The 26,533-nt window shown below is 41.4% G+C and overlaps 1 protein-coding gene across 6 annotated transcripts; it reads right to left on the reverse strand.

The window, feature by feature from the left end:
- Positions 1-215: 215 nt before the first annotated feature.
- On the reverse strand, positions 216-25,717 carry TMC5 (transmembrane channel like 5). 6 transcript variants are annotated; one of them, XM_083872895.1, is made up of 23 exons: positions 25,647-25,717; positions 16,299-16,460; positions 15,571-15,755; positions 15,105-15,209; positions 14,289-14,381; positions 13,443-13,542; positions 12,765-12,855; positions 12,196-12,444; positions 11,901-12,052; positions 11,225-11,366; positions 10,522-10,677; positions 9,805-9,971; positions 9,104-9,182; positions 8,626-8,723; positions 6,856-6,951; positions 6,202-6,277; positions 5,483-5,616; positions 4,162-4,335; positions 3,695-3,773; positions 3,273-3,365; positions 2,086-2,187; positions 1,747-1,792; positions 216-1,171 (listed from the first exon to the last, which is right to left on the reverse strand). In XM_083872895.1, the coding sequence occupies exons 2-23, from the start codon at positions 16,370-16,372 to the stop codon at positions 1,059-1,061; spliced, it is 2,604 nt and encodes an 867-aa protein (XP_083729021.1). In that variant the 5' UTR covers positions 16,373-16,460; positions 25,647-25,717; the 3' UTR covers positions 216-1,058. The 6 variants fall into 6 exon arrangements, 5 of the variants coding, with proteins under 5 accessions (XP_083729021.1, XP_083729022.1, XP_083729019.1 ...); XM_083872896.1 differs by lacking the exon at positions 25,647-25,717 and adding an exon at positions 24,042-24,094; XM_083872893.1 differs by lacking the exon at positions 25,647-25,717 and adding an exon at positions 23,759-23,839.
- Between the last annotated feature and the right edge of the window lie 816 nt (positions 25,718-26,533).

The raw sequence follows: 26,533 nt of genomic DNA on the forward strand, positions 1-26,533 counted from the left end.
TGTGCAGAAGGGCACTGATGTAAAATGTCAAAATTAGTGCAGATTGTCCCAATTAGGGCAAATCTAAACTTCAGGAATACCACAGATTCATGCTACAACCTGCTGGAGGTGGGGTTGGGTTTTTTGTTTGTATCCTGAGCTCCATCCAGGCACAAATCAGCACAAAGGAGGTGCTCTTCCCTGTCAGGCTGACAAGAGCCTCTTCATTCATTCACTCGCCCCCCTGCACTGAGAAGCAGCAGTCTCAGCCTCCTGGTGCACATCCTGTGCCCAGAATGTGTAGGTTTACTGTCCTGCCCCTTCCTACGTCCTGTGGCCTCTGCTGTTACTGCTGAGCCTGACAGGACTGAAGGGCAAGGGACTCTTGCTGGCAAATGGCCCTTGCTCCAAAGGTCCAACTGTTGTTGCTGCTTGAGTTTCTGGCCCCGCTGAGTCACCATCCTCAGTGCAAACACCAGGTCCATGTCCAATGCCCACAGCCAGGCTCCGCAGCTGTTGGTGCAGGGAAACAAACTGAATCTCTGCTCTTGCACTGTGTGGTAAAGTTTGTCCTTTTTTCTGTGCCTGTGGTGGCTGGGTTTGGGTTTTCTTTAGCCTAAATTATGAGCAAGAAGAAAAGATGTGCCTCTTTCCAGAGCAAGAACAACTGCACTTTAATATATTTCTGCTTATTTAACCAACACTTAAGGTTTGGTTTAGATCAGATAAAAGCTGTTTAAACAATATAACTTAGAAAATATTTTTAAAAGAGAACTTTTATTTACAGATAGGCACCAGTTTCCTTGTATTTAGTCAACAACACGTGGTCAGCTGTGGAGGGAGCCTTACTGCATCGAGGTGGTGCCACTCCTGGGGGAAGGCTGTCACTGCTGCAAAACAACCCCAACAGGTGGATATTCCCTATCACAGTAAAAAACCGAAGTCCCGACGCATTTTGCAATCTGTTCTTCTATTTTTTTCTTCCATTTAGACGTCAAACAGCTGTCTGAGTGGTTCTTTCAGTCATTAGCACAGGAGCGGATTGCCTTCCGCGGACGATGCCTTCACTCGGTGCTGGCTCAGGGCTGGAATCCTCCGCCGTCCTCCTCCAGCGCCGCTTCCCGGGCGCGCAGGGCGAGCTCCACGGCCCGGGACGTGCCGGGGCTGCGGCTGGGCGGGGCGGGCTCCCAGCCTGCTCGGCACAAGGCCAACAAACAGCGGTCACTGCGCTGCCGGGGGGAAAACACCCCCACCAGAACGCCCCGCGCTCTTTAGGGATCTCCTCTGTCAAGTTTTTGGGGCGAAGTTACGTGGAAGTTCAAACTACAGTGTAAGATCCCAGAGCTTTTTTTTTTTTTTTTTCTGAGCTAAGATGATGTTCTAGGGACTCTACAGCGTTAGTAATCTCTTCTGAGATTCACACCAAGATGTGAAGTCTGTTTCTAAAGTGATTTAAAGTTCTTGCCTGTCTGTTTGGTGCTCCCATAAGACAAAACGCCTCATTTACCCAGGAATTTCACTCTCTAGTACACAGAAACTGGTGGTCAGTCCTTAAAAGCCACCACCAACACCAGAACAAGCTACCAAAAAGCACAACCTATAGAAAATATTCACCCCACCAGCCCAGTCATTTTATTTTCTCTTTACACAAGATGCTAAAATGCTGTGTCCCTGACATGCAGCTGTCACACACTGTGTCTGTACCTCAAACATTTTTACTGAGCTGAATTTTTAAAGAGCTTTCTGTGTTTCATCTTAGTTGCTTACCTGGTAGAAAGTCACTGCTGCTCAAGATCTCAGAAGAAAAGGGATGCTGAAAACAAAATTCACAAACAGTTTTAGGTTATGATTTCCTTCCTGTGTGTGTTATCTTGTATTTGAAAAGGTACCAGTAATCTGTACCAAAACCATACTCTCCAAGCCTTGAGCAGGTTTGTGATTATGAGTGTTCAGTAGCTATCCTAATCACATTTTTATATCTGTTCAAGTTAATCTTTAAAGTTATTTCCATGCATACAGTACTTTGCTTCACATACACCCATCACCTGCGTCATGCCCCAGATTCTGTATAGGGAAATCTACATTTCCCTCTTTGGTCCATCTCACCTCATTGTAGGCTGTGTTTTGGTTTCTGTCAAATTCCCTTCCTAGGTAGGCTGGCATCTCCTGGGCAGGTTGCCTGGGTGGCTGGTATGAAGAGGAGCTTCTCTGAAAAACAGTATTTGTCATCAGCAGTCTGTGTTGTGGCTTCCAGCTGTGGCTGTATGGTCAGCACTGCTCATCCCCCTTGTCCCAGGGAGAAGGCCTTTCTACTAAATCACAATGAGATCGTTCTGGCTTCTCCTTCTGAAATCTGACCTTAACAACTACAAAAATATCCACACTTGGTGGGTGACCAAATCTCCCTCTCAGGAGTCCCACTTGTGACACAGGCACAGGTTGTTTGAAAATCCCCAGCACACAGAAAATGCCCACCATATTCAGCTTACCTTTTTACAGTCAATATCTATTTGTATTATCACACATATATTTATAGTTAACAACAGATCAATATCAATTATTGTCCCTATTTGGGTTTTTATTTGTATAATCATTTTAATGATAGCCAGTCGTACAGGGGAATTTGGTTCTTTGCGAGGAAGGAGAGGAACCTACCATACCAAACACTTTTTCTCTATCAGTAAATAGGTCAAGGAGCTTTTACTCAACCCAAATAAAAACACCAGACAGAACCTATATGCCCACATTTTAACACTAATTTGATGAGTCAGCAGGCAGGACTGCCTTGAAAAACAAATTCAAGTTTAGGACAATAGATGTCTTTCAACGTTGTATGGGATTCAAAACAGAGTTAGGTCAAAATACTCAGTTTTACCTCAGCTGAAAATTACCACAAATCATAACCCTGTAAGGAAATCCATGGCTAGGAAGCCAGCCATGGAAGGCAGCCTCTTTCTTAACCTAGGCAAGGTTGAAGTGTGACCAAACCCTTTGGTGACCATCAATGCACATGAACATTCAGGAATGTTTTCTTGAAGTTTCATAACCATAAATTATGTCTGGTGAGGGTAAGGACTTTTCTATATCCTTATCAGGTTGAATTCCATCCTGGAACAAACAGTTAGGGAACTCTCACAGCATCCTTCTGCTGTCTGGAGTTAAGTAGTAAACATTTAGATGAAGTTTTAAGTACAGACATTTCCCAAACCCCAGAAGCCTGTTTGCACAGCTGGAGGAGCCCCATGGAACTGAACCAAGTAATTAAACAGCAGAAGCTGAGCAGTCAGACTGACCTGCTGGCGTCTTCCTCCCAGCGCAGATGAGCTTCGTTTTGTCCTTTGGTATGCCCATAGCTTCTTGAGTAGAAACATCTTATCTCTTCCTACCTGTAGTTGAGACATATTTGATCATTAGCTGGAATGCACTAATTATCCTTGAGAGGCTCAAGGCCTGTAAGGAACCAGTGACCAAAATAATTCCTTCTATTCTAAAATAATCTGTCTACAGAGGGAGCTGCAGCAGCACATCTTGAAAATAAAATTCTTTTGCTACAATTCTGTTTGTGAGTTAGATTTCCCTGCAACTCCCATGGGAAGGGCTCCCACCCTCCTTTGCACAGTTATAGGAAAAACAGGTTACAGCTCCACAAAACTGGATGAGACAATCAACAGAAAAGCCAAATTATACAAAAGATACAGCTGAAAGCCAAACTTACATTAGTAATTTGAAAACGTAAGGATTTGATCATGATCTTTCTTCCTTGTATTATTTGCCAATAAAGATAAGTAATAATTCTAAACAAAACAAAAGAAAACAAGGTTCAACATATGAGCACTTTATTCTAGACAGTGTCTAGATAGAAATGTTAAAATGTTCACCATTAAAATACATACACACACACACATATCTCTGTACACACACACTCACAAAATAGATGTATACAATTACACAAGGAATGGCAAACACATGGATTTGCTTAAAACATGGCAAATGCATGAAGTTGCTTAAAACATTCTTTTGGAAAAGACAAAAAAATATATGGACTTGTATTCAAGTACATTTAAGTGAGTCAACAATACAAGATTCATTTCAGATAACAAAATAACACAGAATGACTCTGTCATTGCCAGTTTTTTTCCACTTAAGGTCTTTTTCTGGTTATTTTCATTAGCAGATACTTACAGTACAAAAGTAGAGAGGGCGAAGAAGAAAAGTACACTCTTAATTAAGTTATGGTAGATCCACACTACCCATCTGTAGGCAGTGTAACTGTCCAGTATTTGTATCCACTCATCAACTGCAGCATACATCGAAGACAAACCTCTGAAAGGACCACATTCTTCTGAAGGTTTTAACCTGAGAGTGAAAAAACAGCTGCTTAAATCTTCTTATGTTAACCAGTGAATTAGTTAATACTCTGATTTTGTACATCAAGATGCTCCTCAGTTTTCTATAGCCATCTACTGTCTTTGGGCTCCCAGGGTACTTCCATGATCTGTATTTCATTTTTATCTTGTGTCCCTCTCCAGCCATTAAATGCCCAACCCAGACTAAGCAGTGAGACATGAGTCCTTGCTGTAATGGATCAGTACCAAGCCCTGTAAGCACAACCTTGACATCAATATAACATGTCAATCAGAAAATTGAAAAACTGGATTTTTTTTAACATTTCACCACAAGGAACCATCATTTCGCCTTGCCTTCAGGGACGGACATGAGTCACTGCAGATCTTCAGTTACAAAAGAATGTGGTAAAATAAGACATAAGAATGAACATTTTCAGGTAGATTGAAATAAGAAAGTGTTTGCTTTGAAACTGAACCACTCCAGATAGTCTGAAATTCCCACTTGCCATCTGGAAATGATAGCTCTGATAGCTTTCATCCCATCTGGTTCCACGTGTAGTCATATGTCTCACTAAATATCGAAGTCATGTTGCTGACTATTGTCAAGAGAAAAGTGTATCTATGCTGCCCTCCTTCCTGTGACCAGAGTAACACACACAAAACCAAAGCAGCTTTAAAATACTGGTAATAATTCAGATGCATTATTACAGGGTCAGCACTGCCTGCAGAAAGAGCCTCTGAAGTTCATAAATAATCCAGAAGCTGACCTCAACTGAGTTTTCCCAGGTGTTTCTCTGCTGCAGACCCAGAATCGCCTATACTAAAAATAGGCTAGGAACTAGGACTTGGTCACAGAAACTTTTTTAAGAGGAGGAAAAGTAAAATTTAGTCCATTAAAACAGGAATCCAGAACTTCAATGGAGTTTTGTTTCTCCTCCCACTTTCTCAAGGGACAAGTTACTCAGTGAGCCACATTCTGACAAGCTCACAGAGCAAGTCTTGTTTTCAGAATACAGAACATCTCATGAACACCTGAAACCTTCCACCAGCAATTTATATATATATATATATTTTAACAGAGAAATGGAGATTCTTCTGCCTAGTATCAGGTCACACAGCATAATTTAGTAGGCCTGAATGCCAGCGATCTTCCATACCTCCAGACAGTGACTCCAATGACAGACACAACTCCAAGGAAGGAAGGACAAAACAGCAGGAGAATGAAGGATGTCATCATCTGAGTAGTTCTCCAGACTTTGCGAGGGGGCTGGCAATTCCTCATCAGACTGACCTTTAAAGAGATGAAGGTACTTTGGAATGTTGCTCCCTGCCGCTTCAACTTGGTTTAAGTCAATCCCACTGAAATTGCTGAAAGAGCATCTATCCAAAGCTTCCAAGAACAACTTTTATTTGGATTTGATAGATAGCGTAGTTTTAGAAAACTTCAAGAACATAGTCTTAAGACAGTAAGAGGCAAAATGAGGTTCTGATGGGTTCTTCAGAAACCTGTTGGGTAGAGTTTGCTTTTGTAGCAGATGCAAACTCATGGTTCAGGGAAATTTGAATCCATCTTTCTACCTACAGCTTTGTTCTTCTACATTCAACACTACAAACTGCTTCATGACCCAACAAACAACTTATCTGGTCATACTACTGAGACAAAGAATTCTGAAAAGAAGACATTTCCACCATGATCTTTAGCTGAATCACTCTGCTTACACCTAAATAATTTCACAGTGGGAGGAGTTGCTGGGGAGTAACTGGGAGGCCACAGGCTGAGTGTCTAAATTGACATATGCACTTGTCCACTGTTAGTTCTCCAGCCTTTAATTTTACTACTTTATTATTTATGATGAATACATATAAAGTTTGTTACCTTTTTCACAAAAAATACTATAAAAAATGCTATCGTCTGGATACCAGGCAACAGGGGAGAGAACAGGATACCAATCCTACAAGAAAGAATTTACAGAAGAAAAAAAAAATCACATCTTCACTATTCATCATTCAGTTCTCAGTGCATTGAAAGCAGAAAAATACCACATACAGATGGTGTGGGATTATTTGGAAATATGATTTGGTTACCCTTGATCCTCTAACAATATACCTTGGAAAATATGCAATTTTAAATACACACATCTACGTACAGATCTGCAGAACCTTCTTATAATTGGAGTAACATACTCATTCTTGGAAATAAGGCATCTTTTCCAGCATTTAATACTGAGATTATTTTAACAAAAACATCATCCCAGTGGGGAAGTAAACAAAACTCCAGGATATTCCTACAGGAACCTATCAGGTTTCTTCCAGACCTGGTGGCCACCGAGTAAACTACTGACTGAAGTAATTGTTACTGCCCACGTAATTACTTTGGCAAGTCACAGTCCTTACCAAAGGCACTGAACAGCTCATCTCCCGGTCATTTATCCTGTTCTTTCTGGGAAGCACCCACAAACATCAGAATAAGAATTTTTCCATGATAGTTCCACATGCAAATCAAGTTTTGGGCTGTAAATTCAACACTTACCAGGTCAAAGTCTGTGCATAGATCAAATCTAAAACATTTCGTCCAATATCAAATTCTGGCGGCCCCAGCCTTATGCAGACTGTAGTTCCAATAATTCTGGGGGGGAAAACCAAAAACTATAGCACAATAGCATTTGCTAAATGATAAAGTCCTCTGTAGAAATCCCTGTAAATGACCATCTGAATACAAGCATCAGTAACAAATTATTTAGAGGCTGCATTAGTGTCATGCAAAACAGCCACAGGTCATTTATTAGACAGCACAGTAAAAAATGAAACAACTTGGCAAAAAAAAAAAATCCTGTAAAACAAAGCAGGGTTGAAGTAAGACCTAGTACATATTTCACACAACTGAAACAGAAAACCAACAAGGATTTCTTGCTGTATCAGGACATATTTATACCATAGTAACTACTTGTTACTTTAAGCTCAAGTATCCTTGTGCTTAAGCAGCTGAAATGTCAAGGGGCCTCAGTATAAAACTGTAATAGCTTTTTCAGGTCCTGAGAATTTTCAGGCTCAATAAAAAAAGAACGAAATTTGTACACTGATACTCTTAATGTACCCTCAAATACATCCTACTTCAAACTAACTGAGGTTGCAAGGAGCTGAAACAGACAGGTCAGCAAGTACTCAGAGTATTCCTACTGAGGACCAACAATCCCTTTTGGCCACCTCATTTTTCTTGAGCTGGGGAGACTCAGTTTTTCACTTGTTGAGAGCAATAAAGACTTTGGTACCTATCACATCTTGATACTACCTTATCAACTTCATCATCATCAGAGCAGGGCTTTCAGGAGGTTACTCTGAGCACAAAATATTAAATAAAAGCAATTGTACTTTTAACCTTTCTCAGGCCTATGTCAGGTGCTTTTGCCCAGCTTAGGGGAGGCCATTCATCACAGCTGACATGGCAGTTTTAGTTCTGTGACCTTTTGCTGGGTGGTGCCTTCCTACTGAACACAACAAGAACAGGAGGATTAAAGTATACTGGCAAGAGCCATGGAGGAAAAGTCTTCAAGAACTTCTCAACATTGTTTTGTATAAATTTAGCAAAAAGTTAACAAAGCCCTACCTTGTAAACCAGTCTTGTTCAAATCATGGGCAGAGAGCAAACAATGGATCTCTTACACAAAAGTATGGCCAGGGATCTAAATGCTCTGTAGAGCTGGCAAGCACTTAAATACTGCCTAAGCCATAAGCAAAGTTTGGCACTAGGAAGGTTCACACAGCAGATGTCAGAAGCAAATGACTTCTCCCTTACATACAGGACTGTATTGACATCCAGTCCACAATACTTTGTCATTTATCATGCTGCAGACCTCTATATTTGAGAGACTCATTATATGCTTAATAAGACTGATAAAATCAGATTTCAAACTTGTGGACACTACAGTGACATAACTAAGAGGGAGAAAGTCACAGTGGGGTACACAAAGGAAAGGCAGCAGTGTGCCCATGTTTATGCAGAAAAGATGTGTTTGTGCTTGAGACAACGTCACCTCACTCTCAGGAAATCCATGAGAGTAGAATGTGGCTTCCTCCCTGCATGTGTTTCCATCTCCAAAGGGAACAAGGACACACTGACCTCCTTCTAAGGGGGAACAGCAATATACTCAAGGCATGTACACAGAGACTCTGCCTGGTAGGGAAAATCAAGGAAACTTCAGTGGTGCCACAGCCATGCTTCTGCTGGACTTTTCTCACATGGAGAAAACAGATCATATCTTTGGCTAATGAATGGAAACAAGATTAGAAAAGTAGTACTCACCTTCGTAAAAACTCTCCAAAGAAAGAGCCAAGCAAACAAAATATGAAGTCAACTAGAACAAGACGATAGATATCTTGGCCAACCAAAGTTTCCCAGCACTTTATGAAACAGAAGGGAAAAACAAAAAACAAAATCATACTAGAAGTTAAAAATTATGTGATTTAAACATTGTTCCCAAATGCTTGGGCATCTGAAACTTGATCAAAGATCTGAAATCTTGATCAAATATATTCCAGCAGCCTGGCAAATCATAGTTGACTTCTCAGTGAACAATGCTCCCATCCAGCTGAGACCTGAGCTGGGCCATTCATTTTTTTCTACAGCTGATTTCTGTCAAGGTGCTAATAAAAACTGTTAGGGTAGGAAACTCAGCTTCCCAAGACACCACATGTGCTTCTCTTTGCTGAAGCAAGTGTCTTATCCAAGTGGTTCCTAACCTGGCACTGTAAGCCAGAGATCTGTGTTTCTGAAACTTTACCTGTGACTCAGAGGTAGCCACGACGTTAAGCCAGTAGTAGCACAGTATTCCAACAATTGACATTTTCAGGATGGTATTTCTAAAAAGAAGAAGTAACAGTAACTACATCAGCAGCTGGTCTATACCGGGAGAGAGTTATGGCAGGATGACCATTAGTTACACTTTTTTCCTCCTCTTGGCACTGCAGAGTGCCAGGACTAACAGGAGCTCTCCTGGGAGGTCAGGTGTGGCATTGTTCTATTGTCCTGGCAGAAGGGGAGCTGGGCATGACAACCTTGGCACAACATCTGCTTTAACAGGCTGCTGGCTGGGTGTGGGGGCTCCTCAAGGGGTAAGGGCTGGGGGACACCAGGGGCTATAGGCAGCATAAATTCTGGACATCTGTTTGAAAGTGAGACAACCTCAGTCCTCTCTACTTCCTTTCCTGGGGAGGGGCCATCAAGGAATGGCTACAAGCCCAGTGTCACAGTGCACCCAGCTGGGAGGGAAACCATTCCTCATCCTCATGCAGACACATAACATCCCAGAAGCTCACAAATGACAAAAGGTCACAAAGACAAGGGTTTACAGAAGCCTTTGGGGAAGATGAATTCTCCTCCATAGCTCCCTATTCTCCCCACACCACCCAGACACACCTTTGTATCAAAAAGAACTCAGACAACTTCAGGCCAAAAGCACTAAGAGGTGGCAGCAAGAAATACCTGGTAATAGTGACATATATGTGTTGTCCAGGAGTCTGAAACTTCTCCAGGTGCCCAAGCCAGGAGAAGAAGAATGGGATCAATGTGTTGAGGAGAGATACAATCACAGGAAGCACCAACATGGCAGCTTGGCCCTCTAAATCATTTCTATACCCTTCCATAAACAGCTTAGAGAGAAAAAAAAAACAAACATAATCAGACAACCCAAATTTAGAGCCTTAATCAAAATGCTGCCTCGAGGTGTGTCCACAGGGAAGCCCCCTGGCTCACCTTCCTGTATGTTCTCAGGTTAGAGACTGTCATGTTTCACAGCCCCATGAGGAGCAGCACAGTGAACCCTCTTCCCTTCCCCTAAATTATGTGGGACCAAGGGTAGGAGCCCCAGTTCAAATGGGGAAGAAGGGGCAGATTTTGCTAGGGCTGCTTCTTCTTGTTTCTCCCCAGGTGACCAGATGCACTGTCCCTAGGCTGACCATGGGCCCAGGCAGCAGCTGCTGGAGGCAGGAGGGAAATTTGCTCAGACCACTCAGGTCCCACACTCTTGCCATAGTCCCCAGTGGGGCAGGCCTTGCTAAGCAGCTCTTTAGGTCCAGCAGAATTTGTGTGTGCTCTGGTAGCAACAACAGCTCTGCTTCCCTGTGCTCCTTGTAGTGAACAGACCAGTGCTCATGCTCAGTGTGAAATACCTTTGTGGAAAAATGCAGATTCTGGCCTTACCTTGAGGTTATTAACGGAGAGGAAGTAAACACCAGTGCAAGCAGCTACTGCTGTTCCCAGAGAAGCAAGCCAAGCAATAAGGTGAATAGCAGTACGACGAAGTCTCTCAGTTATAGAATAATTTAGAACTTCTTTGTTTACATCAGTGAGGCCTTCCTGTAAAGAAACAATTCCGAATGAAGAAGTTCTTAGTCAACAGCATAAGGTAAAACTTGTTTCAAGGAACTATGTGAAAAACTGAATGAAAGAATATTGCTCAGGAAAAACGGGTAGAGTAATATCCTAGGAACATTTACTGGGCAACTTTGTGATCCTATCCTAGAAGTCAGGTTTCACAGATAATATTTCTAGCCTGCCTTTTGTTTATAAAGTATTTAAATAGTAGGAAGGAGAAAAAACAGAAGAAATACTCTGTATGGCAAATATTTAATAGTCAGAGAGACTCATTCAATAGAACAGAAGCATATAAATATTTATATGTAGCTTAAAGAGAAAAGGAAAACAAGTAGCTAAGCCAATGGCAGAAGCTCAGACCAAATGAAACACAGGAAGTCAGGAAGATTTAAATCTCTTAGGCACAGGACTAGCACACTTGTGTCACTCTGCCAGAGACTTGATGTGCACACACAAATTTGTATGCACAACTAAGTCTCTAAAAAGAATGACTCATGCACATTAGTTTTGTACCTCCTGTGGTTTGTACCTTTATTTGTGTGTGCAGATTCTTTTGTTTCAGCTTCACAGCTCTTTCATTGGTTATATTGAAGTCCCAAATGCAGAACAGGTTGCTGGCATTCACAGAGAATGTCTTAGGAACAAAGCTCCTGAAGAAGAATATCATCATGCTGCAATGAAAATTAAATTGGTTAGATGTGTAACAGAAAAATTCATCAAGTCTGTACAGCAGGGCAAGGAGGGAGATTTGTCAGCTTTTCCATCCCATCACAAGTTTATTGGGCCTATATCAGAACATGTCACAAATGACAATCTGGAAAATAAACTTTAATGTAAGAAACCCTAGCATTTTCATCTTAAGATTGTCACTGACAATCTTTAACCCTGCAAGTCCCCATCAATAAGAAACGATGTTAGGAGCAACAGCTGACAAAAGGGAATCACAATATGCCCAGTCTGAAGTGGGATTCTCTGTATGTCCCTTATTATTTTGCAGTTATTTTTAATTTCTGTAATAAAGGTTTAATTCCTGGAGACTGTCTTTTGAACAGAAATTTCTACTCAAACTCCACACCTGTAAATAAGGACTTACAGAAATATACTCAAGTAATTTTTACTTCTAACTGTTGACAAGATGGGGTTTTTTTATTGTGTGGCTATTTTCCACTTAATATAAGAAAAATAGCAATTCATAGTCAGTTTACCTGAACAACAAGATAAGAAAACAGATGACAAAATATATCCCAACAGTGAAAATGTAGGCCAGCTGCATGTTGTAAGAGGGACCATTCTCTATTTTACTGATTGTAGCATTGGTGTAAAAGCCATAGTAGAGCACTGTTTGTTGAAAATAACCCTGAAAAGACAAGGACATAATTTAGAATATTTGCTATCACTCCATGGTGGAAAGCATCATCATCTGAAGGCCAGTTACTGGAGGTGAGAGCTGTCCTATTCCTTATCATGAAATCATAGGTGTGATTTAATTGAAATACTTACAGCTCCAGTGAACAGCTCCAGGCCCGTGAATGAAAGGTTATTTGGTTCTGCTGCAAGAAACTGAGGAATTGTGATGAAACCGAAGTTTATGAGGAATGAGAAGATGTTAAAATTTAGCAGCCACTTCAAGAAAACAAAGTAAGAAAGAACACTTGTTCCAAACTCAGCACCAATGATCTTCAGAGTCTTGTGCCATATCCGCAGTTGGTCAAAATATTCTGAAAGGGTATTTCCAAATCTCCGAAATGACTAAAGGGAAAGAGAGGAGAGAGATGAATCTCAGCAAGCAAACAGGACAGAATTTCATATAATAAAGCTTCACATTTTAATGTTACAGTTTCATTTTGATGTTAAGAATGGATTTGCCCCATTCCATGCACCATAAGATGGTTAACTGATGTTCCTAAGGGCTACTACAGTGCAAGTCATTATTAATGGACACCACAGCAATTAACTGGATCTTCGGTGAGTAACATGAAGCGAGACACCAGATTCCTCTGGAGACAGTGATAACCTTGCAGCTAGAGTGGTTTGCTCTGTTGTGACTGACAGAAGTTTCTGGCACTTACCACTGCTGCTCCCTGCAGACACTGTGTACAGCAGGAAGGTTGAGCACCATGGTGCCTTGATTTCTTTGATATTTCTTTAAGAACTTTATTCCTGTGGAAGAGCAGGGCAGGGTTGACAAGAATTATAGTATGGGTTGCAATTGAATCAAGAAGCCAAAGAAGATGCTGCAAATACAGTTTCACCCCTGTGCACACGAATAGAATTAGTACAACACAGAGATGTTCTTACTGGTTCATTTTATAGTAGCTGATACCTTGGCTCCTGTCCCTGCTATGACAGTATGTTCTAACCCCTCCACTAACTCATACTGGCAGCAGAATTTAAATATATTTTGCGAGAAAAGAAAAGGATGGTTGAGATCATGTGGTCTCTTCTCCATTTTCAAAGACCAACATCCAAGTTTCCTTTGAAAATAAACCTCAGGTCATCATTTATAACCAAATATCAGAACCTTGATATTCTGTTTCATATTACCATGAGAGATTCTTCTTATCTCCATCATTAAATTACTTTCTCTTGCAAGACATTAACTTTTTAAAAGAGCATTAAAAAGTATTTTGTCATAAAGTGACAAACCAAAGCTCAGCAAATGGCAACCCCCCATAACTGACAGCTAGATGTTGCTAGAAGTAAATGTTTTTAAAACTAAACATATAAACTTTTTTTTTTTTTTTTACCTGATCTCTCTCTTTTTTCTCATGGTCTCTGGCATCTTCTGGATTGCTTTAATCCTTTCTTTGGTGGACATATGTGCAAGACTTCCAACTAAATCTTCCTCTGCATCAAACCCATGCAAAAACCAAAATTTGGGGATAACAATACAGTAATTTTTACACACAACCTGAAATGGATATAACATCCCCCATTTACACTGCTACCAAGTTGTGCAAGCTGAAACTTAACAATATTGCCAAAATATCTTCAGCTCACTCAGAACTCTAAATCAGATGCAAGTAAGTAGTCAAATAATATTCATAGAAAGAGCTGCAATATAAAGGAAAATAAAATACTGACAAGATTCCAAGATTCTGGTCCATTGCTCGATCACTGTTTCATAGTTACACTTCTATGATGTTACATATTGAATTGAAAGCTAAACTTCTGCTTTACTTCTTCTCTCATTTTAGATGATGTTAGTGCCCATACTTAGCACTAGCTATGCCACAGACACACCTCTGTGGCCTGACAATCAGGCTGCTTCTGCATAGCTGGGATTTGATACTAATTCCAGGCACAGTGGCTGAAAGCAATCTATTAGCTGGTCAAACAAATTCTAATAAAGAGCTTGGCATTTCTTTCTACAATTTAACAGCTTCATAGGACACTGCATTTATTTATCATGGGATTTGAGTGTGTTAGGAGAGCATATAGGATTAACCACTACCATAACACAAACCTAAGTTGCCCCCATAATCACAGCAGTGCTGTACACGAAATTCTGGTGAGAATCTAAGAGCAGCATCAACCACACCATCCTTATACAAGACACTGTGAAATATGGAACCACTTATCTAACCCTCTACCTTCACTGTCCTCTGGATCTCCTTCAAACATGCTGGAAGAGCTCACAAAGGTCTCATCAGGGGGTCTTCGGTTGCGTCTCCGAATGAAGTTGTCTAAATAACAAATACTCTTTAGGAAGCCAAGATAGTCCTGACAATTTGACTTAAGAAATCCAGATTTCACTTTCACAAGAACAAGTTAAAAGTCTACCCTGCAATCAGTCTAACTTCATGCAAACCCACTCCCCTACTCACTTCTTTCCTGGTTGTCTTTGACAGCCTCAAGCACTTTTTCAGATAAAAGAAGAACTGAGCCCAATCTTCAGCTCTCATAGAGAACCCCATCTAACCCATTCACAAATGCACACATTCATTATTCAAGACTTTCTTCCCTAGAAGACAAGGCCTTTCTTTAAAAATCCTCCCCCTGCCTTCAGAGGGATCATTTTAGAATCACACTCCATCATGCTGAGTAAGTTAAATGTGCCAAATTCCCATTTCCCTCGGGCCAAAATGCAGCTACTCTCTCCACCTCCTTTCATCCACTTATTCAAATACAGGTGACCACACTCCTTAAAAGCATCTGCCTTCCAGCCATGACACAGATGGGTTTAGCCACAGCTTTCCTTGCTTGGCCTTCCAGCAAGCTAATGGCCAGTCCCACTGTCACATCCCAGTGTGGCGCTCAGCTCTCTGATGTGGAAGGACTCTGTTTATGACTTCTTTTATTATGTGAAGATATACATACCTGAACAAGAAGGCTTTAAAATATTTATTAGTATTATTTTATGGGGGGCGAGATCGACAGGCAATATTGTGATGCACCACAATCCTTACCTTCTGATGCACTGGAAATTTCATGAGTGTAGGGATAATCCAGAAGATGGAAGGTAGGGTGTGGGGTGTAAATCAGTTCTGGCTCAGGCTCAAAGGAAAGATTGTCTGTTGAAGAGAATCAGAGTTACACAAAGTTGCAAACTGCTATGGGCTATTTACAGACACCGAATGCCAACCCTATGACAAAATCCAGATCTACTGCCAACATAGCAACCTATTTTCTCAACAAAACTCCCATTCCACTCCAATGTATATCCTAGTACTCAACAACTTACTCAGTCCATAATGTCTGATAATACAACAGACAATCCATGGATTTGCTAATAAGACACCTGAACTGCTTTTTAAAAAAGAGCTAAAAACATTTAGAGTTGGGCTTTGCAGAGCTGCAGTACTCCCTCGGTACAGAGCCAGCTGTTATTTGTTCCAGGGATTCTCTAAGACGGTCACATGAGACACTACATACCTGTGAAATATCCATATTGACTTGTGCTGGGTAAATCCTGGCTGTAGTCAGGGGCAGGTCCCATGGAGACCATTGGGATGGCCACAGGGTAGTTCTGCTCCCTCCCTCTGTGTTCCCCATAGGAATCGTGCAGAGATGAATCGTAAGGAGTTTGGTGAGAGAATGGATTCCTTTGAGAACTCCCCCTGTGTAAGCAATAAAAAAGAAAACCCTGTCATAAAAACCCTCAATAAGTGTCCTGAATAATTTGCTACCTATTACCATCAAAATTGAGTGTGTTATAAAACAAACTCTGATACTGAGAGGAATTTTGTATTTAGAACTTCAACACCATAATTCTGATTTGGTCATCAAATGAATTAGGAAGCCTAAAATTTTGTCCACCTGAAGTTAGCTTAGACTTTAACTAAACAGGAATACCTGCTTGGGAAACAAAGATATCCAAGGTCATAGCCCATTGTGAAAATTACTGGAACTAAAAAATATGTACAACATTATTCCATAAATAAATTTAACTGAAATTCATCCAACACGTAAAAAGTAAACACACTATTTCCCTTGAATGTTGCTTTGCTGGTAACAGTTTTAAAAATTTGTCTGAGAATGAAAGCATAAAGGAGGGATTAAAATAAATCCACAAATTAAAACTCCAGGGAAGAAGTATCTTCTGCATATAAATTACTTTATCCCTTATGGCACAGTCACACAGTAAAATTAAATAAACTCACCTTCTATCAATTTCCAATGTCTCTGAGAAGTGGTAGTCTGGATTTTCAAAGGCTTCATTGTAATGATAAGACATGACAAGTCCTTGGTTTGAAGAATGAAATCTTCCTTATTTTTGTCTCTACTGCTTCATTAATATGTTAATGGGAAGACTGATTAAAGACCTGATTACAAAACAGAGGCAAGTACATAAAAATTAAAAGGAAGGAACTCCATTTTAGCAACTTAGAAGATTCTGCTATTCTACTAACAAATAACATGAAACGGTATAAATCAGCAGTGGTTGTAACTTCCTCACCATTGGGAAATTGGGGTCCAGCAGAAGCTGCAGGTAAAATAGGAACTCATCTTTCTCTAGAGTTAGGTATCTCCAAACCTACTTCCCTCTCTCCTCCTTAAACAGCAAAAGCCAAATGCACAAATTTTCTCAAAAATTCACTGCATTTCCAAAATTAAAGAGAAGGTGAAGCCTGCCCTGTTCCTTGCCAGCAGTCCATCTCTAAGCCCAAGTTGTGATTAAGGGACCTGCAGGACTGTGGCTTTTACAGAGCTGACAATATCTAGAGAATTATTTTTAATGAGGGCTCTTCTCATGATTTAATGCCTCAATCCTTTAAATAGGCCTGGCTTTAGATTTCTCACAGAGTGCTCCATTTTAATCTCAAAAAACCCAAAACTTAGTCAGAATTTATTGAATGGGAGTCCTCATGAGTCAGTAGAAAGGGAATGCTACATTAGAAAAACAGACACCAAATTAAACAGGCAGTTCTTGCAATTAATCAAACACCATACTCAAAAAAGGAAACAATTTTTAGCATTTGTTCTTAAAGGCATCATGCAAGTCCCCTAAGCTGACAAGCTATTCCACAGCAGGAAAGTGAAAAATAAACGATAAAGGGCACAGCTGGCAAATCCCATTGGACCCTATTTTTATTTCGGCCCCATTCCTAAAAAAGCAGAGCTGAATCTCATTTAACAGTAAAGTCTCAACAAACTTTTCAATTGCAGTGGATTTTATTCATGATATTTACTGCAGCAAAGGAAGTATTATATGAAAAGTATCTTCAAAATGGAAACTTATACAGTGTCTAGTTTCTGAGGGCTTTTCAAAATCTCGTTTTGGCCAAGACAAGCTCTTAAATTACTATTGTGACAGCCCTAAGAGCTTGGAACATCATCTAAAATCTTGCAGCGTGACGTACAGTTGTAAAACACTGCCCAGGTTTTGCACCCTGACTTGAAGAGTTGTGCTTGTAAACACAAGGGATTGACTGAATTCGAAGTCCTACACTGTAATCAGAACAGTGACTACACTTTGATCACAGCATGAGGAAGGGTGCTCTGAGGCCCAGCTATTCAGCACATCCAGTAAACGGGAGCACACAATGCATCACCCCAGCTCCTGCAAACAACGGGGTGTGACTGCTGCCAAAAAGAAACCATAAACAGTCTCTCCTCAGTGACATTTGTGTTCCTTTCTGGCAACAATTCCATACCTAGAGACAGAGTGAGATTCTCATGAAAGCAGAAGAATAATTAGCAGAACCCTCTTTCCTTATCTCAAAGAAACTAATAAACGCTCCATGAATCCAAGGCTCTTACATAAAAGTCATGAGAAGCTTAAATCTTTTGAAGAGGTAGATTTCCTTTGACAGGAACCACTTAGCTCCTGGTGATCTTTTGAGAACTAGCTCAGAATATATCTGAATTTCTATACAAACACTTCAGGAATTAGTACATTCTGTCCCTATACTCTATTAAAAAGCATGGAAATTCTTATTATTATGGAAAAGATTATTGTGGTCTTCTGCAAAGACTTGCTTGGAAAACTAAATATCCCCTATAAATGTGGTTTATATTTCAAACTGCAATGAAAAGCTAAAGAGGGAAAAATTACTTTCTCAGGGAAAGAAAATTCTGAGACAATTCCCTTTGAAGAGTGTGCAAAATTACATTTTTCTGTTTCTTTTTAAACTGGTTTCCCAGGAACCCAACTCTCTCGGACTCAGCTATGCAAGAAGCTGGGAAGCTTGCCAGCAAGGCAGCCGGAAAGCTGAGCACTGATCTGAAGAGTTTGCCAACTTGCCTGGTCATCATTGGAGCTGTAGAGGGCCCAGATATTTTGATGGAAGCACATGGGTTGTGCAGACTCGGCATTACCCAGAAGCAAACTGGCAGAAAGCATCAGCCATCCATATCACTGAGCTTGCTGGCATCAACCAGCCAGAAGAAATAGATCAGCCTGGCTAGAAAATACATCCAGCATTTCTTTTTCTTACTCGTTTGAGAGACCTCAGTGTACCCATAAAGGCTTCTTCAGAAACTCAAAAAAAACATAAGACAGATTCTCTGTTGGCTCTACCATTATCTACTTTATTTTCTTTGAGTCTTATGATGCATTGCATGCCAGGATCACTATGAAAATCCACGGGGACATTTACAGTCTAACACTGAATCCAGCATCTGAAAATACCATTTTTTCTCCACTCAAAAAGTTTTAAGGACATGAAATAAATTTTCCATATATGCTGAGGCAAATTCAAATCTGGAAGTTTATACGTTTCTGACCATTCATAGCTCACTGGAAAGAACCCAAAGCAGGTAATGTTCAGACTAAACCATCTCTTTCCTCTTTTCTGCCTATGATGGAATGCAGCAAACCATAGCTTCACAAAAAGATCAGACATTAGGCTTAGTTTTCCCTTTAAAAATTATTTAGAGGGAAAATAAATAGCTGGAGGACAGAGGTTATTTGTGAAAGAAAGAAAGGGGGATCTTGACAAATATTCCCTTTACAGAGTGGCATCCACTTGTGGATTACATTTTTGGATTTCAGCAAGCAACTTATCTTGCTGAAACAAATAAATCCTGTGCACCTTCTCTGGAGCAGAGGAGCATTTAAGATTAATTCATTTAACCATCATTGATATGTAAATACGTTAGAAAATCTGTGGAGGGTGGGTGCTTTCTGCTTAAATCGTTCAACCTTGTAATGATATAGACCAGGAAACTCCAAACAGTGCAGATTCGTACTTCTGGATCATTTCCTAGAAAAATAACTGCCATCAAGTCACAGATCAACAGCCTTGACAAAACATTCCAGGTTATCCCTTCCTGTACAGGTAATATTCTGTTATAGACACTAATCCTCATGTAGAATACAAACATGACTGTCTTGCCAAAATAGCACTTTGTCCTGGCATCAAGTTCCAGGAAAGCCACTTAGATATTCAAGTGCCTTACCTGTAATCCCTCAGTAAAAAAGATTTCATTAAGTAAATCCTATTTGCACACATCTTGAAGCGGAATAAAAATAGAGAATTCCAGAACTACATCATAGATAACTTAATAATGGTGAATGAAGGTACTAGAACTCATGGAAGAAGTGATTCAGAAGGCTGAATGTGCTCTATTTCCATAAAGATAGTTTAGTTTTGTAGGGTATGACTACACAGGGCTTCACTGTTACCCGAGTTTTATTCATGAATCCCTGTCCTGTTTAATGTGTTCCACATGTCTTCACAATGAAAGAAACAAACAAAAAAACCCAAAACAAAACAAACAAAAAAAAACCCAACTAACAAAAAAAAAAAAAAAAAAAAAAAAAAAAAAAAAAAAAAAAGCAAAAAAACACCACCAACAACAACGCTAGACTGATTTCTGGAAGCCAAAAACGAGTTTGAGATACAAGCTGGAGTTTTACATTCTGCATCAGCAGCTGGATTCCAGTACTGATCACTAGTGATCACTAGTCTTCCACTGTCTCAGTCCCAACAGCTTCAACACTTGCAACAGACCAGGAAAGCCTCTCAGTAAATCTACAGGGCCTGTGAATTGACACTAATTAAACACTACACTGGAGAAAATCCCATGTCTAAATGATGTATTAGCAATGGAACCAGCCTGAATCATACACGGAAGCAAAAGCCACTTATCTTTACTGTATATGCCAAAGTACCCAACCAGCACCAACAAACACCACCATTTACAGGCCTCCCATTGTGCTTTTATTGATATCAGCAGGGTCAGTTACAGGAATCAACATCAACTCTACTATTTCAGACCTTGAAATCAATTCAAGCAATCTAAATTGTGCCTTTGCTACAAGAGATCTTCCCGGTGACAGATGACACACAGCAGCACTAAAGACTCACTGCTGCATAGGGAGAGATGAACAAACTGGGAAGGGAGAGTGACAGCATCCCCCTCACAGCCACCACGCTGCTCTCTCCCAACAGCTTGTTGGATCTGGAGCCCAAATGGATTTACTTCCTACTCCTATAGTGCAATGGCACCTACCATGATCCATATCCCACTCTCCCTATCCCTCACCTGTTCCTGGTAAGAGTGGGGCCCAGAGAGCAGCCAGGCAGAAGGAAGCAGAAAAGTGTCTTCTTGCCTCCACCTGCTCTTCAGCATCATGAGCTCTGCTCCATATTTACTCTTTGTCTACTTTTTTGCACCTATTCACTTTTTTGCCTTATGCTTTCTGTTTAACATTCCTCTTGTAATTCCCCCACAGTATAGTAAGGCTACAATATTTTCATCCTGTTAAATCATTTGTATCACCTGTGGTTGCTTAGATAAGGTTTTTGGAGAAGGACTGCCAGCTACTTTGCGTTTGCAGTGTCTCAGACAGGTTTCTGCTTCTTCACCTGAATTTAGAAACCTGCATTATAAACATGCCCCAAAAACATCTAAAAATCGTTACTAGTGTCCAGTAAAGTGCTATTAAGTGGAGGCCCATTCAGTTTTTGTGTAAAGAGAGTGGGTGAAAGTTCAGATACTTCATTAATTCTGTGAAGTTCATAGTACTCTCCCTAATCTACCACACACATCTGTGCTTCTCCACCCGAAAGGCCCCACAGATCCAATTCCTGTGAACTGAAGTACATATGACAATGACTTTGAATGATCTAATCCTTTCCCTGAAGGCTCCTTTGAGAGCACCTCTCTGTGTTTGCTGTGTTGGTTTTATTCTCCTAACTCTGACCACAAGAGCAAACTTAATTCATTGGGAAAATCATAAGCACTGAGATATATAACTACTAAAATTAGAAAAAGAGCAAGAACACTATACCTGGCAGAGGGAGGCAAGGTTAGCAAGAATAACAAACAGAATTCTACATTATTTCTTTAACCCTTGAAAAACATTACCTAGCTCATAGTCTGACCCTTATGGGGGGAAAAGGGCTGAAGCAAAAATCATTTCATATCAGCACAAGTCAGTCTTGTGACTAAATTTCCAAACTGCAGACTGTCACATTCTCTGCATTTAGCAGGACTAAATCTTGCTTAGCAAAACAAGGTTTTTTTAAGTCTATTAACCAATATTACCAGCTACTTGTATCTGAAAGAAATAACTGCTTACAAAAATAGAAGGAAGTGGGTTTTGAGTACCTGGTTGGAATTAATTTTCTGCTTCCAGTGGAAAGGCAGCCAACAACACCAGGTCTAGAAGATACTGCTTACTAGAAAAGTTCTGACTTAAAGCCTTAAAAGAAAACTCTGTTCATTTTGCACTTGCAATGGATACCTCTCCATATACAATCTGCAAATTGTACTTTAATGAGCAGTATCAATTACAGGAGTATCATTCACCAGTTCAAGTAGAAAAGCTTATGACGACTACATGTATGATCATCTTGGGTAATAAACAGGGGTTTACATACACACAAGGATCTTGGACTGAAAAAGGACATTGTTCTGTTTGTAATTTCTGGCATAATTTCCTGTTAAGGATATTGCTGTCCTGTTACTATTTGCACCAGCAGCATTTAACAGGACCCTGAGAGAAGACAAAAAGTTTATCTGTCAGAATATTGGGAATACCAAGAAACCAGAACATTGCTAGGGGGAACGAGTCAGAAGAAGAGACTGGTTTTGTCAAAATCCTTATATACAGTTTTCAAATTGTTTGACAAATAATTTTGCATAAACTGAAAACCTTTTTTCCCAGATAAAATGCAGCTCCATTAAAATCCAGTGTAGCTATTAGCATGTTAAGGGTCTATTCTACAATGAACATACACAACTTTTGGACTATCCAAGTGGCAGTTAGAGACTTTTTTACCCACACGTGAAAAGAACACCACTATAAAGTTCCAGTTCCTCTTATACTTGCCCATACAACCATACAACAACACCACAGAACTTTATCACTTTACAGGGTAAAACTCCTTCTGACAAACTTACTTTGAGAGAAAAAACAACCAAAAGACTAAACCAAAAACTACAAAAAAAAAAAACAAACAAACAACCCCAAAATGAAACAAAAAAAAAAAAAAAAAAAAAAAAAAAAAAAAAAAAAAAAAAAAAAAAAAAAAAATTAGAGATCAGTTGCTTTGGGTTGAGTACTGACATATCAGCCCAGCAGAGGTGCAGTTCCAACTCCATTCCTGCACCTGCTGTGACTCTCATCCTGCACTAGGGCTGTGTCACACGGGCAGGGAAGGACACTCGCCCACACCTGAACTATCGCACCTTGAACTCATCTCTGGAGCCACTGACCTGCTGCTTCTGCCACACAGAACTGGGTCAGGCTGCCGTGGGTTGCAGGGCTGGCAGAGGAGGCAGTGGGGACTCTCAGGCAGCAGAAGTCAGCACAGCTCCGTGCAGTGCCACTGCTTGCAGGTTTGCTTTACTAACAGAGCATTACTAATGACAGCAGCTTAGCAATAAAATATAGGACACGAAGATTTGGCTTTTAGATGTACATCAGGTATTTTGCATAGAAACGTTCCAGCCTTTATAGGTTAAATAATAAGTCTGTGTGTTTTGAGGGAGTGACAGAGTAAAGGACCACAAAGAACACGAATACTGAAGCCCGAAATTTTCCCCACCTATTTAATACAAATTCCTGTTACCTATTGTAACACAAAAACCTCACAGCCCGCTACTTGGAAAATACAGCGCCACATGCATTCGCTAGCTAGAGGACACCAACATGCAACCTGCACCACAGAGAAATGTCACGCTCTAGGCTGTAATCCCAGCCAGGCTGCTGCCACATCTCAGAAGGAAAGTGACACACTAAATACCTCAGGAAAGTGTGGCTGGTTCTCCCACGGGACGGACCCTTCCAGCTGGAAGGCAGAGGAAGCTCGGAGTGACCAACGGGCTCGAGTGACTAATAAAGCTGCGAGGTGCCGTCCGTGCAGCAGGGCTGACACCAAGCTCTGGGCACCGCGCTGGTGCTTGTTCGCCTTTCAGCGAGGAGAAGCCGAGTACATCCCTGACATGCCCGCAGTCCGACCCTCACTGTTCCATCATTCTAAACGAGCGGCAGCCGTTTGTAAGCGGCAGCCACCTGTCGGGGCTGCGGTGGCTCCTCCCGCTCCGGTGCGCGGAGAATCCTCCCTCCCTCCCCCCCGCTCGGAGGGTGCGGCCAGCGCTGCCCGCTGCAGCCCCCGGCCCTGCCCAGCCTCCCCGGGACCCAGAGCTGCCCATCGCGGCCGCTTACCTCGCTCCCTACCTGGCCTCCGGGAGAGGCTGCCCGGCCCCGGCTCTCCCGCTCCAGGTGCCCGGGAGCCGCCGCCCCGCCCCTCCCGCCGCCCCTCCCGCCGGCCGGTGCCGCCTTCGAGAACCGTGCCGGGGGACCCGCTGTGGCCGCCGCTTTTGCTTCCCTTCCCTTCCCCCCGAACGGGCTGTGAACGGAAACTCTCCTCCGGAAAGGGGAGCTGAGGTCCTGCTCGATCAGCTCGAGACAGAAAAACAGCCCCGCGAAGTTCTTTGCTGTGACCTACCGTGGAACACGTCTCCCACAAATTTAAACATGCGCTTTTTTTTTTTTTTTTTTTTTTTTTTTTTTTTTTTTTTTGTTGCCTGGGAGGGCAACAACACCACAATAAAAGGACAGAGGGAAGCAGTTCTCAGACGCAGGATTCATTTACCTTTATCTCTGGATTAATCATTTATTGAGCCGAGATAAGGAACGATTTTTTCCTCACTTATTTTTACTTGAATTAAAGGAAGGCACTTCTAAGGGTGAAAAATTGGTAAAAAAATTAGTTCACTGCAGTAGAGAGCATAATCTGCAGTTCCTGGACAGGGAGTTTAACACCAGCCCTTCCTGTACCCTGCGTGGACCAGAAGGAAATTCTCCTTTAGTCTGGCACAGAAATACTGATTTTTCTTGCCTTTCTCTTTTGCCTTCTCCTTCACATTTCATGCAGAGGTATGAAAAACTACAGACTGGACAAAGCTCCCGCTCAGCACCAAGCAGGGTACAACACACAGAAACCAGCAAAGTGTTGGAGTGATGCCTCTTACAGGAATTTCTATCCCAAAGAAGCTTAGCAGGGATGCCTGCATCACCTTCACTGCAGCTGGACTCAGAGATGTCCCAGCACACCATAGTCACTGACAGGGTGTTCCCAGGACTCTTCCCAAAGGCCAAGGCTCTCCTCTGAGAGCAGATCATCAAACTGAACGAGGGGTCAAACAGCCACCACTAGGGTGGGCACAGACAAAGCAGGAAACAGGGCAAGGAAAAGCACCAGGCAAGGAGAGCACTGGCTCTCCTGTCCCAGACCTGTGGCCTGCCCACTGCCTTTTTCCTTTTTGCTAGTACTGTATATTACAGACCTCCCCCAGCTGCTTTAGTGTTGATATAGCTTGTTACACCATTTTGGCATGTTTTATCTCCCCAGAAAACCACACATCTTAAAACTTCTACCAACTATTCCTAAGTAACCTCTCCGGTCAGCAAGACTAAAAATACAAACAAATGAAAAATAACCCTGTCAGCCTTTGTATTAATGCCAGCAGGGAACTGGTAATAAATCAGTTTGCTCTGTGCTCAGAAACTGTGCTGGTGTAACTGCTGACGATCACTTTCACCAAATGACTAGTGCTTTTCCAGCTCCTAAACTCGGTAAAACATGTTTATCCTGTACCAGAAATAGTCTACATGGATTTAAGTGAAGTTTTCTAACATTACTTTAAGATTACGTTTTGCCCAAAGCAACATTCCTGGCATGGCTGCAGAGAACCTGTCTGGAGATCTGTACTGACCCAGAGCTGCCTGCAAACTGCACAAGCTGCCTGCACCACAGCACAAGGTACCAGGGTAGCCAAATATGAGACCCCCAAAATTAAAGCAATCACTCAGAACTTCTGTTTAGAAGTTTAGAATGTTTAGAAACATTTTTGAGCTGTGGCATTAGGAAAAGGAACCATACAAAAGAAAAATTGTCCTGGGAATGGATGGTGTTGCTAAAAGTGACAGACGGATCTCCAGCATCCTGGGAAACAGAAGATGGCACTGGCTTCCATGCTCAGCACAGACTGAGAGCTGCTGCTCTTGTGGCTAAGGAACACTGGGCAAAGGATGTACAAGTGGAACTTACTGCACTCCCCGTGTGACTGTTGTGCTCTGGTAGAATCATCCATTCTCTGCTCCTCAGCGTGTCTGTCTTCCTGTTTTTCCACCTGGGATTGCTGTGATCCATAAAATTCATTGAAACATTTCCAAGTGTCATAAACTTTCTCATCTGAAAAAAATAACATTAGATATTGTTCTCACAAAATTCCTAGGGAAGTCAATCTGGTTTCAATTCCTCCAATCTTTATTTAAATTTGTTCTCAAGGGATCATTAACACAATACCTCTCTAGAACACAGAGTTTCAGAAAGAGTCTAATTAACCTCAAGTGTATTATTATTCACCTTTCCTCTTTGTATTCTTTGTGGCGAAAAAAGAAACAGAAATAAAAACTGAAACTGCCACCCCAGATGACACCCCAGGGCAGCTTTACCCCAAATATATTCCTATTTAGGGCCACACAAAGACAGCCCATTCTTGGGTGGCTTCAAGGCACCAAATAACAGTGAGTACAAATGCACATTCTTATCCAGCACATGGATCACACACTCAGCACAAGTGCTCAACAACACTAAATGATTTTTCAGAAATGCTGCTGAGGGGTGTTATTTTCCACCTCCTGAGTTTTTCAGAATGATCAGCTGGGAGTTGATGAAATGAATCTCACGAAATGTGGCACTCAACCAAGGAACAACGATCACCTGCGCAAATGTGTATCACTGAGGTGGTCCAGCTCTGTCACCAACACCCTGATCCTGCACAGCATCAGCCTTTGCTATACAAAAAAATCCCATCTGGCAAAAACCATCCTGGAGATCTGTGAAAAGGAGAGGGCAAAAAAGGAATAGGCCTCCAGAGTGACTTATGGATGGATGAGGGCAAGTTATAGCTTGTTCTCATCAAAAATAGCTAA

This window comes from Zosterops lateralis, assembly GCF_965231275.1.
Source record: "Zosterops lateralis genome assembly, chromosome: 15".
Classification (NCBI taxonomy): Eukaryota; Metazoa; Chordata; class Aves; order Passeriformes; family Zosteropidae; genus Zosterops; species Zosterops lateralis.